At 47.3% G+C, this 12,053-nt stretch overlaps 1 protein-coding gene across 5 annotated transcripts in view; it reads left to right on the plus strand.

Annotated features, from left to right (window-relative positions):
* The window catches only part of ANKFY1 (ankyrin repeat and FYVE domain containing 1), a 72,812-nt gene extending 60,768 nt beyond the window's left edge, over nt 1-12,044 (plus strand). For all 5 annotated transcript variants that reach the window (XM_010969948.3, XM_010969947.3, XM_074342560.1 and 2 more), the window contains 6 exons: nt 2,506-2,653; nt 3,101-3,191; nt 3,738-3,862; nt 5,206-5,352; nt 7,265-7,355; nt 7,999-12,044. In XM_010969948.3, coding sequence (XP_010968250.1) covers nt 2,506-2,653; nt 3,101-3,191; nt 3,738-3,862; nt 5,206-5,352; nt 7,265-7,355; nt 7,999-8,131 — 735 coding nt within the window. In that variant the 3' untranslated portion in view covers nt 8,132-12,044. The remainder of the gene's footprint in view (nt 1-2,505; nt 2,654-3,100; nt 3,192-3,737; nt 3,863-5,205; nt 5,353-7,264; nt 7,356-7,998) is intronic.
* The last annotated feature ends 9 nt before the right edge of the window (nt 12,045-12,053 follow it).

The raw sequence follows: 12,053 nt of genomic DNA on the forward strand, positions 1-12,053 counted from the left end.
AATGTGGACAAAGCCTGTTGTAGGGCACGTGCGGGCTCTCTCGTCATAGGTGTTTGCCAGTTACTGTGAGAGGCCAGTGCGGATTTGGGGGGTGAGCCAGTACTCTCGGGAAAGCAGGAGTGTCTGTGAGCAGCGTGTCCTGAGTGCCCAGTGGGCTGTGTGGGCAGGCGGATGCTGGAGTGAGGCCTCGAGGGAAGGCAGAGGCAGGGTGGGAGCATCAAGGGAAGGGACATCTGTTTCTGTCGTCTGCCTGCTCTGGATCAGGCTTTCCAGTGAGCTTGCTCTCCCTCTCACTCTTTTTTTCATCAGTCTTTTTGGGGTTTTTAGGATATAGTTGGCATACAACATTCAGTTAGTTTCAGGTGTATAACAGATTGATTCAATATTTGTATTTTTTTGCAAAGTGATCACTACAATAAGTCTAGTTAACATCTGTCACCATATGTAGTTACAAAAACTTTTTTCTTATGAGGACTTTAAAATTTACTCTCTTAGCAACTTACAGATATACAGTAATACTTAGTTACTAACTGCAGTCACCATGTTGTACATTACATCTGCAGGGCTTACTTATTTTGTAACTGAAAGTTTGTACCTTTTAACCACCTTCACCCATTTTGCCAACCCCTCACCCCTGTCCTGGCAACCACGAGTCTGTTCTCTGTATCTTTGAACTTGGGGGTTTTGTTATTTGTTTTTTAAATTCCACATATTAGCAAATGGCATGGTTCCATTCATTTTTATGGCTGAATAATATTCCAGTGTGTGTGTGTGTGTGTGTGTGTGTGTGTGTATCCATTCATCCAACGTGGATACTTAGGTTGCTTCCATATCTTGGCTGTTGTAAATAATGCTGCAATTAAATGGGGTGTATGTATCTTTTTGAATTACTATGTTTTTGTTTTTTTGGAGAGATACCCAGAAGTGGAGTTACTGGATTGTATGTATGGTAGATCTGTTTCTAATAGAGGTGGGCCTCAAAGTAGTAGAGAATTGGGTCACATGTTGGTCAGTCTGCCTGCCACCCTGAGAGCCCAGGGGTGTTGAGGGCCATGGCTCCTTCACCAGGATCATGCCTCTGTCTTAGTAAGGCTTGACCTCGCAGGTAATAGGAGTCCCTAGAAACTGCCGATCTTCCAAACAGTGGCCATGCAGTCCTTCCTCTATGAATCGGTGTGGCTTAATGTTGGAACCTGTTCCACTAAAACAATGCCTTTATCCAAACCTCTCCCCTTACCCCCAGGTAACACCCGTGGGGTTAGCTATGGTCCTAGCACAGCACTCAGACCACAAATACCCCTCTGTGATGTGTCCTGTCTGGACCTGTGAGTGATTTGACCAGGTGCCCAAGGTCCAGGGGGTGCTGGGACTTGGCCATCAGGGTCAGAATAGAGCAGCTAACTATTGCCTAGATTCTCCCAGAGGCAGAGCCCCTGCGCACGCAGACAGCACAACCAGGGGTGGCCTCAGACCTCAGGAGAGGCAAACTGGGCTCTGACTGTGAACTGTAGATTCTTTCTGTTACCAGCAAATGTCTCTGAAACTTTGTCAGAAAGTGGATGATGAATGAATTTCAAATACTGAATGAATACATAAGATATTATTTAAAGGACCTCCTGCTTTTGATTTTGTAATTCTTTATGTTGCTTTCATTCTTCTAAAAAATCATATAAAAATATTTCATTTTTATCATGGAAAAGCTTAAAGTGCGTTAAGGGTATAAGGCAGTTAGTATCTCCCTTTCACTCCCAACTCTGCTCTGAGTTTGGTATGTATGCTTTTTTAAAAATTTATTTATATATTTTAAATTTTAAAGAATTTGGGGTGGGTGGGGAGGTAATTAGATTATTTATTTATTTATTTTAATGGAGATATTGGGGATTGAACCCAGGACCTCATGCATGCTAGGCACACACCCTATCACTGAGCTATATCCTCTCCCTCAGAATATATGCTTTTAAACACCTTCAGAGTTGAATATATTGTGTGTGTGTATACATTTCTCGGTCTGTCTCTCTTCAAATGGAATCTCACTGTCTTACTGTCTTCTAACTTGTCTTTTTAAAAACTTACTATATTGTAGACATCCTTTCATGTTAAATCATAAATATTTATCATCTCAATGGCTACCTATTCTATTGTTTGTATATATTATAATTTTCCTAACGAAATCCTTCCCGCAATCTGGTTTTACTGTTACAAGCAGTGGACATCTCCAAATAGAGCAGTGAACGTCACTGCAGTTCTGTGTAGTTTTATATACTGAAGTCTTAGAATTTCTGTGTCCTAAGGAATGGCTTTTCTAACCTTTCATAATTGCCAGTTTGTCCTTGGGTCTGGTGTTGCTGGCCTTTGCCTCACCGGGTGTGTATGTGAGGCCCTGTCCTCCCAGCTTTGCCAGCAGGGCAGACTCTGTGGATGCCAAAAGAAGGCAGGCTTGGCCCCCGTCCGTGGGACCTTGGTTGTTTGTGGTAGAGCGGCTGCTCATGTAATCAACTTCAACAGCTTCTTGCAGGAGCCAAAGTGAATGAATTAACCAAGCACCGCCAGACCGCCCTCCATCTCGCTGCCCAGCAGGACCTGCCCACCATCTGCTCAGTCCTCCTGGAGAATGGAGTGGACTTTGCTGCTGTGGATGAGAATGGAAACAATGGTAATTTCCAGCCATTCATGGTGTGCAGTGCTGAGCGCCCTCTAGGGGTGGAGGGGCGCTGCTCCCTTGGGCCTGCTCCCCACCAGGATCACTGGCTCTTAGAGGACCAGCCCTGTGACAGGAGGTGTTTGAGCCGGGCACCCAGCCTGCTCTGACCAGGGGCTGGGCAGCCTCCCGAGCTGAATGATAACCTTAGAAGCCTAGAGTGGCTCCTTGTGAAATCATTAAACCTCATCTTTGAAAAACTGCAGAAGCAGAAGACAAATCTTAGGAGGTTGCATTTGTGACTCATTCTTGGGGATGGTGAAGACTGGAAAGGATGCTCTGTGGGTGGACAAGGCTGCTTTGGCTGAGTCCCACTTAGAGGGAGGTTTTTGAGGGTGAGGAAGAGTCTGGATTTTCTGTGTGTGCCTCTGAGCTTGCACTGTAAGAGGATTTCTTCTCCAGCTCTTCACCTCGCGGTCATGCATGGCCGGCTCAACAACATCCGGGTCCTCCTGACGGAGTGCACCGTGGACGCCGAAGCCTTTAATCTAAGGTGAGTGTGTGTGGTTCAGAGGAGAGGCCAGGGGTCCATGTCCCCTGCCTGCCCCTCAGAGCTGGTGGTCATGGGTGCCTTGTATTAGCCCCAGGTCCAAACATCAGCTCTTACAGTGAAAGTGGAGTTTACAGCCAAGAATTGTTGACTGCTTCTCTGTGGACAACTCCCCAGGGGAAGAGACTAATGTATTTTATTTTTTGACATGTTAAATGAATGCCAATCTAATTTGTAGTTTGAAGCTCTAATATATTTTTTAAAACCTGTAAAATCATTTATTTTCTAGTTTTTAATACTTTGAAATCCATTTAAAAGACAACAGGGAAAAATAAAAGAAGGTGCACGCTGCAGAACTGGCCACTCGGGCCCTTGATCAGCCTTTGGCATCCTGGAGTTTTTCTTTTTGAAAATGCTTTTTTAGAAAAACTTTATGATTATCGTGTCCTTTAGATTTACCCAGCATCACAGAGTTCAGAAAATCCCATTTCTTTTGTGCATGATGGCCATGGCAGATATATACCTAACTTTCCCAACTTTTTTTATCAGAGGCCAGTCGCCCCTGCACATTTTGGGACAATATGGCAAAGAGAATGCAGCAGCCATCTTTGATCTCTTCTTGGAGTGCATGCCTGAGTACCCTCTGGATAAGCCAGATGCAGAAGGAAACACGGGTATGTCACAGGTTTTTGTCTGCCCGGTCTCATGGTGGTCCTTGCTTCCTAGAACGACTGGAGCCTGGGCACACGTGTGATTACTTAAGGACATTCAGCCCAGTGCATTTGGGCTGTATGAGCATCTGTCACCAATTCCTGAGGTGGAATTTGGCGGTGTTGGATTTTAGGCACAAGCACATCTGAAGTGCATCTAGCACTCATAAAGTCATATCATGTCCAGACAGGCCTCCCCACTGGTTTTTATTGCCCTCATCTATCTCCTATCCAGTCAGTTAAGTCCCTACTCAAGCTTCCGAATCCCAAGAGAGAGAAAAATACAGCCACCTCACAGGTGCTTCAGAAGGAGGAAATACACTACAGGACATAGTGAGGTGCTTTGAAAAAGTGGCACGTTGGCATAGGACCAAATATTCTGTCATCGCTACTTAGCCTTGGGAAGAATTCTTGGCCTTGATTCATGAACATGTGTTTTAAGCCAGCAGTGATGAGCCTGAGCTTCAGAGGAGTCAGCCCTGGGAGTGAGCCGCTGCAGGGCTCACCACCTACTCCAACGAGCACCGTTGTCCAGGGCGGGTCAACAGGCAGCCAGGCAGGCAGGGACCTCAGGCCCAGGCATCTGAATTACAGACCTGGTTTCAGATACCCAGCTTTGTCATATTCCAGCAGGGTGATAGCTAAATTGTGTCACCTCTCTATGCCTGTGTCCTCATTTGAAATAACAACCCTGATCTTACTGCATTGTTTAGAGAATTAAATGAAAGAATTTAAAAAAGTATCTGGTAAAGGTAAGCAAAAGGGAGCTGCTGTTAGCTGTAGTTGTTAGGAAGGAGGGCCAGCAGGATGGCCTGGCCAGAGCCTGCACAGAAGAGAGGATCCATGAGGCAGAACTTTCTGGAGTGTGTTTCCCACACTAATTGATTATTTTCTCTATGTGTACACACCTCACAAGTCTTTAGAATTAGTTACATTGTGTGAAAAGAGCTTTGTCCCCCAGTGTTTTATGTCTGAGGAAGGCAGCTGAGACAACAGTATATTTTCCCTTCAGTATCTGATCCCTCCTCTCTTCCCTTGTGGCCAAAGCTCTGAATGGACAGGAGTGTCCCTGGGGCTGGCGCTGCGTGCGAGCCCCTGGCGCGTGGCCAGGCCCTTGACTGCCAGATGCCGCAGCCCCTCTGTGGAGCTCTCCCCAGAGCTGCGGGGCCGCTGTGGGTCAGCGGGGACTTCGCTAACAAATGTCCTCTCTGGGGTCTGTCCTGCCCTTGGCCGTCCTCGGCCAGCCCTTTGGCAGTGCTGGGCTGGGCCTGGTGCGAAGTAGCCCTGCCTGTGGTTTTGTTTTCCAGTGCTGCTCTTAGCCTACATGAAAGGGAATGCCAACTTGTGCCGCGCCATCGTCCGCTCTGGGGCCCGCCTTGGGGTGAACAACAACCAGGGAGTCAACATCTTCAACTACCAGGTTGCCACCAAGCAGCTGCTGTTCAGACTGTTAGGTGAGTGGCCCGCCTTCCGCTCTCAGTGCAGGCACGTGACGGTGTTGATGATCTGGGTGTGTTGGTGGTCTTCATACCTCATAACAACTTCTCCACGATCTGAACCAGTAGCCTACCAGGCATCACGTAGTCAGGACTTTGTGAGTGCTGGGAAGGACCTCTGAGCCGCAGTGGGAGGGCCACTGTCAGCCGTCTCTTCTCAGAGTGCTCTGCGTGGGGCCCGTGTCGTTTCCCACTACCCCTGATCCTACCGGAAATCTGTAAGCTCGGGGCAGGTCACCCTCCGCACAGCTTCTGGCTGTGTGTCTGCACGCCCTTTGTCCTTCCACCAAAGCTGATTCTTTGTCCTTCAGAATAGCCTTCTGGGTCAGTCCCACTGACTCTTCCTCCTTTGTGCTCCTCTTGTGGCAGGGAGAGCTTCACATTTGATGATTTCATATTTGTAAGCCTTTACTCGTCCCCCTTGAGGTGGCAGAATCAGTGCCTCGAGTGCTCACGTGTCAGGGTGCTGTCATTGCCCACAGTGGAGACGGACCAGGGCTCTCAGCCTCATGGTGTGTGTGGAGAAATGGGCTCAGACATACTTAGCAGCTGCGTGATCATGATGGAGGTGACTTGCCCAAGGTCACAAAGCTGGTTTGTAGCAGAGCCAAGCTAAAGCGGTGTTTCTACATCAGTCTGCTGTCTGCCCTGTACTTGGTCAGCCTTTTAAGAGCTCAGAACAGGAGCGCATCCCATCCACAGTGCTGGCGTGTGGAAGGTGCGGGTGATGATCGATTCTTCCTGGGAGCTCAGTCTCCTCCTGTGTGTAGGGCACTCAGCAGTGCCGGGTGTGGTGATAAGTGCTAGGTGTTGCTGCTCTCAGCTGCATGCGTAGCTCCCAGCCCAGGTGCCCACAGCGTCCGCAGACTCAGAGCTGAACTCCTCTGCTGCTCAGGTTCTCTCCCTAGTGACTCTTCTCTGCTGGTCCCACCACTGACTCAGTCAGACTCTGGAGGCCTAGAACCTGGAAATCACCTTCGTCTCTTTTCTTCCCCCTGCCTCCTCCTCACACCCCTGACTTCTTTTCAGGCACCAGATCCTACAGATTTTGCCTCCTTCGTCTCTTGCCTGGTTCCCCTCCCCGTTCAGCCCCCGCCAGTCTCTCTAGCTGCTGGGCTGCCCTCTCCCTGCCATACCTGACCCTCCAGCCATCACCGACTGCACGGTTTCCCCTACAGACACCGGGCTGTTTCTCGGCCTTAACACCGTTTCCTTCTCCCCTGGTCTGCCTGGCAAATGGTGCTTCTCTGTGTTTTCCTTGGTGAAGCTTTCCCTGAGCCAGTTAGGATACAAGCAGACCATGGTCAGTTCCTGACCACCCCAGTAAAGTGAATATTGCAATAAAGCGACTCACACAAATGTTTTTGGTTTCCCAGTGCATATAAAAGTTACATTTAAAAAAATAGATTATGTTTACACTGACTGTATTTGGTGTGCAAGAGCATTATGTCTAAAATACAATGTTAAAAACAATTGAAAAATACTTCATTGCTAAAAAATGCCAAAACTATTAAAATAGTGACATCAATGATCACTGATCACAGATCACCATAACAAATAGAATAACAATGAAAAAGTTTGAAATAGTGTGAGAATTACCAGAATGTGGCACAGAGACAGGAAGTAAGCAAATACTGTTGGAAAAGTGGCGCCGATAGACTTGCTCGATGCAGGGTTGCCACAAACCTTCAATTTGTAAAAAGCACGGTATCTGTGAAGCTCAGTAAAAGGAGGCGGGCCTGTGTGTGGCTCTTTTGTCCCTCCTGTCCCTCTGCGATGTGTTGCTTTATTTACTGGTCTGTTTCCCTGCTCCCCCAAACCCCGGGCACTGTCACTATCTGACGGAACTGGTCCCCTGCCTGTGTTACAGACATGCTGTCCAAGGAGCCCCCATGGTGCGACGGCTCCAATTGCTACGAGTGCACTGCCAAGTTTGGAGTCACAACTCGCAAACATCACTGGTAAGACCCCCCAACATCGCTTGCCAGAGGAATAAGGGGGTTTTTGCTCAGACCATTGCTCCTACCTTTTTCCATGACAAACCATGAGCTTGCCAGGTCCCCGTACTCTTAGGAGCAAAGCTTGACCAGGAGTGATGGGGCTGTGCCCACTTCTAGTGACGCGGGGAGCCCAGGGCGCTCAGGCTAGTGGCCTGCCTGCCGGCTGCCGGCGCTCCCCGTCCCCCGCGGCCTGTCAGGCCTCGTGCCGTCTTCCCCAGGCTTCCTGCTTGCGGTGGAGCTGAGCCGGGTCACTGTCCTCAGGGGAGGTGTGCTTCCCAGCCTGAGCGCAGGCTGCTCTCCTGAGAACCGAGGCGCTGTTCCCTGTACAGGGAGATGGTTCTTTGGCTGTTACTGAGCCTCTCTTGAGCTTTAAGGAAAGAGGCTTCTCCAGTACCACTTTAACCTACTTATTGGCTAGAATTTTGTCTTCATGAACTAGAAGTTCTGCATGCATTGTATAACTTGGCTGGCAAGGGCAGAGCTGTCGGCGGAATGCCCGTGTGGCCTGGCCTCATCTGCCCAGGATGCTGCCGGGGCTGAGCCCTGGGCCGGGCCACGGTCTGCTCCCCAGCCTCTCTCACACTCCCTTTCTTTGCTTCCACAGTCGTCACTGCGGACGTCTTCTTTGCCATAAATGCTCGACCAAGGAGATTCCTATTATAAAGTTTGATCTGAACAAGCCTGTGCGAGTTTGCAACATTTGCTTTGATGTACTGACTCTGGGTGGGGTCTCCTAGTGAGCCCCCAGGAAGGTCCAGGCCACATCCTCAGTCGCCTCCCCAGCAGCTGCTCTGCTCACCAGCCTGACCCCACCCAGAGCAGGAGCTGGCAGTCGTCTTCCTGCGGCGATAGACTGCAACAGTTAAGGACCATGGTGTGATAGATCCCATTTCAAATGATTCTGTATGATTGTCAGACTGTGATCGAGTTCACTAGATGTCTCATTCATTGGACCAGGCCATCTAGCCTAAGTGATAAATGTGATAGGAATTAAACCCCATTCTGCTAACTACGTACAAGGACAGTCTGAAAAGCATTTTCCCTTCCAGTAGCTTAGTGTCCATCTCAGAGCATTCATGAAGTCTTCCTGCCTGGGCAGACTTTCTAGGCAGAGCCTCACAGTAGAAAGCTGGCGTCTGGCTGCCTGACGAGAGCTGGCTTTACTCTAGGGTAAGTGGCTGTGGACTTCTGCACAGTGTTTTCATAAAGATAATAGGATCCTCTTGCCCTGAAGTCTCTCTCTCTTTTTTTTTTTTTTTTTTTTTTTTTTTTTTTTTTTGAAAAGCTAAGCTATATTTTTAGTGAGCTACCCCTTTAAAAAAGGTGAAATCTTTCTAAACAGGGTTCAAAGATGAGAGCTGAACAATTGTGGCCTTAACAACTGAAAGCTTTACCAGTATTCATGCTACTCGGGCGTCAGGATTGCATTTTGGCAGCTTGACACCCCCTAGCAGCCGTCTCATTCTCTCATCTTGCTGTGTCCTGTCTGTGGAGTCCTCAGTCATCTGCTACTAGGCAGTGGTAGAGGAGATGCACTTTTATTGTGCTGCACTTTTTATATAGCTGCATTATTGGTGATTCCAATTTAAAAATCCATGTTCAAAAATGCCCTCGCACACCTGTGCATCAGCGAGTCTAATGATTAGCTGTGACCGGACCTCCGCTCACACTGAGTCTTAAAGGGACAATTCCTGCGGAGTGTCATTTGGAGCAAGAACGTCACACGGGCCCAGGGATGAGAAAGGGAGTCTCCAGCCTCCCATCTCCTGACATGAGTGCCTCTTGCTGAAACCCTCCCAGTTACGCTGTGAGTGCTGTTGGTCCCAGGTCCCAGTGCTGTGTAGCTTGCTCTGCCCCCAGGAGAGCTGGCGGCCGAGGGCCCCATTTTGGAAGGCTCACTCGTATGCTGAGTGAGGTCCCCAGAGCTTATTGGACCTTAGTCGCTGCTAGTACACACGTTAACCCTGAGATGTTAAACTCCTTTTCCTTTGAAGGTTTGGCCAGTTTTTTGAAAGATGCACATTTAAAGAGAAACTTCTACCACTGCTAAAAAACACACAAAAACTCTGAGATGAACAATATGTGTTATATACAGTTATACTCAGAGATTAACAATCTCAATCATACATACTGATTTTTTCAGACATTTAAATAACCACTACATTTTTTTTTGCATTAATGAAGATATGGATATATGTGTAAAAGGGACTAAATATTTTTTTGCAACGCCTGTTTTTTTGTTTGTTTGTTTATTTGGATAGTGGTATGTCTTCCATGTTGCTGTAGATTTATACATCCTATTGCCTAAATATGTGTGTAAAATGAGCTGATAAACCAGAGTGCTACTTTTTCTTAATACTTCTGTGATTTATAAGATATATATGCTTTCTATGTTAATAGGAGCTTGTGCACAATGTTTAAAAGAAAGAAGTAATTAGAAGAGTTCCCTTGTCCCCTAAAGTCTGTGACATATTTCATATAGAATTTTTATGGAAAAACAGCTAGTCTTGGCAAACACCTGACCATGTGAAGCATGGGGTCAAGTTTTTGTTTTCTGTTGCCTGAACCGGGCCTGGGGAAATGGGGCTTAGTTAGGTGGCTTGGTTCTTTAATTGGAAAGTAAGATAATTACGCTTCAGATACGAATTGAGGCGGTCGGTACTTTTTATACCTGTTCTTTTAATGTTCGTGGTGGAGAGAGGATGGGAATTCAATCAGCAATGAGGCTGATTGTCCTGCCCCTGTGCTACCAGACCAATTTCAATAGCAATCTTGCCTCTAATTGCACTTAAAAGTCTTAAAATCATGTTTAAAATAGGTTTTTGAGTCCAGCTTCTTTTTCCTCACGGAGTCCAGGGATAGAGACGGTACTTAGCCACCGAGGGCTGCAGGAACATCGTGTGAGTTCTGCATTGGCTTCAGGGTGCGTTCTTATAGAGGCAGATAAAGCACCTTTCCAGAGTCTCGGGAAGCCCCCTGACAGGCTGATGCTCACAGGGCTGCGCACACACGCTCCTTGAGTGGTGGCTGCCCTGGTGGGACTTTACATGCTCTTGGCCCCCTTTGTACTCTCCACCCTGTCGAGACTTGACTGTACAACTGCCTAGCTGTTCTTGTTAAATTTTAATCCGTGGCTTAAATACTAGTAGCAAAAACTCAGTTTTATTCATTCAGAAAGTTGCCAGCTATGAATGAGTAAGCAGGAAGAATAAACTTCAGTGGGATGTAATTCGCTGTACCAGTCGACATTATTACACTGAATTAGCTTTTTAACTGCCTATTGCTCATCACCAGATTTGGATGCAGTGTATTCTCAACAGTCTTGACTTTTTAAAAAGATGAAGGTACAAACCATGTGCTATCTATAGATCGAAAGGCTGAGACTAACCTGCTATGATCCCCTAACACAGGACTTTCCCACAGACTTAAGTGCCTACACTTAGGACTTCTTAATTTTCAGTTATCTTTTTAGTGGCGTCTCTCTGAATGATGTATTGGAACATGTGTTCCGTTTGAAGTTTGTTGCCTGTGCTTGTCAACCCCAATTACCAGTTTGGTCAAGGCCGGGTTAGATTGCTCAGTTCACCTGCCATATTCTCTCCAGGAGTGGGGTCCATGTGACTGTTTGTCCTCTACCTCAGAGTCCTGAGTTGTTTGTGACTGCCGTGTTCAGCTTCCTCAACTCTTCTCCCTGAATGGGGCCCTGCATGGAACTCCGCGTGCTTGCGGGTCTTCCTCCTGTTGTATTGAACAGTATCGTGCTAATGTTGTCTGCAGGCAGGAAGTGGAGGAAATGCCTTGGGATGGGGGAGAGCCTTGATCTCCATCTAGTTTTTTCTTTTTTTAATCTGGAGAAAAAACCCTATTGAACTATGTAATGCTTAGATCTGAAAGGCAAACTAACTCCCCAGGTGACAGTAGCATGAGCAAGTGTGACACTTCCGCAACATCCCCACTTGGAGCTTGCAGGCTGAGGCTGAGGGAGCTCCTGAAACAGGCTTTCTTCCAGGACCTGGGATGGCTTCCCACTGGGCCGGCCCCTCCTAATTTGAAGCACCAAAGCCCCTGACCCCATCCAGGGAAAGAAGAAAGTGAGGGAAACAACTTCCTTAAAGGGATTTGGAAGCCACATGCTAATTTTTGGAAGTAATTTAGTGAAGAGCTGATTTTTTGACAAGACATAAACTAAACACTTAGTAAATTCCCAGAAGTTACAGATGCCTTAAAGACTTTCTTTGGAAGATCATTGCCTGTACAGTTACTTTTTTGTGTGGCATAAATAATATATTAACCTGCTACAACTGACAACATTGGTTTTCTGTAGCTAGCGAGTCTTGAGTGGGTAGCCTGCTCAACTTATGACTTACTGGCCTTTTTTGGCAGCTGTGTGCGGTTGGCTGTTACCGTGACAGACCTGTGTGACATACCGAGGGGAAGGGCTGGGCAGAAACTGCAGGCACACACGGGTTGATCGCCTAGGCTTGCAGGCTGGTCCGGGTGGGGCTCAGTGTGGGACGAGGCCATCATATAGGACCACGGCGCTTATCAGCATTGTTTCTTTGGAGTCCGTGTAATGGAATGTATTTTTCAAATATTGATATTTGCATTTTCTGTAACAATTCCTTACAAATAAAATGAGGTAAAACTGCATTTAAAGTG

Source organism: Camelus bactrianus, chromosome 16 (genome assembly GCF_048773025.1).
Source record: "Camelus bactrianus isolate YW-2024 breed Bactrian camel chromosome 16, ASM4877302v1, whole genome shotgun sequence".
NCBI lineage: Eukaryota > Metazoa > Chordata > Mammalia > Artiodactyla > Camelidae > Camelus > Camelus bactrianus.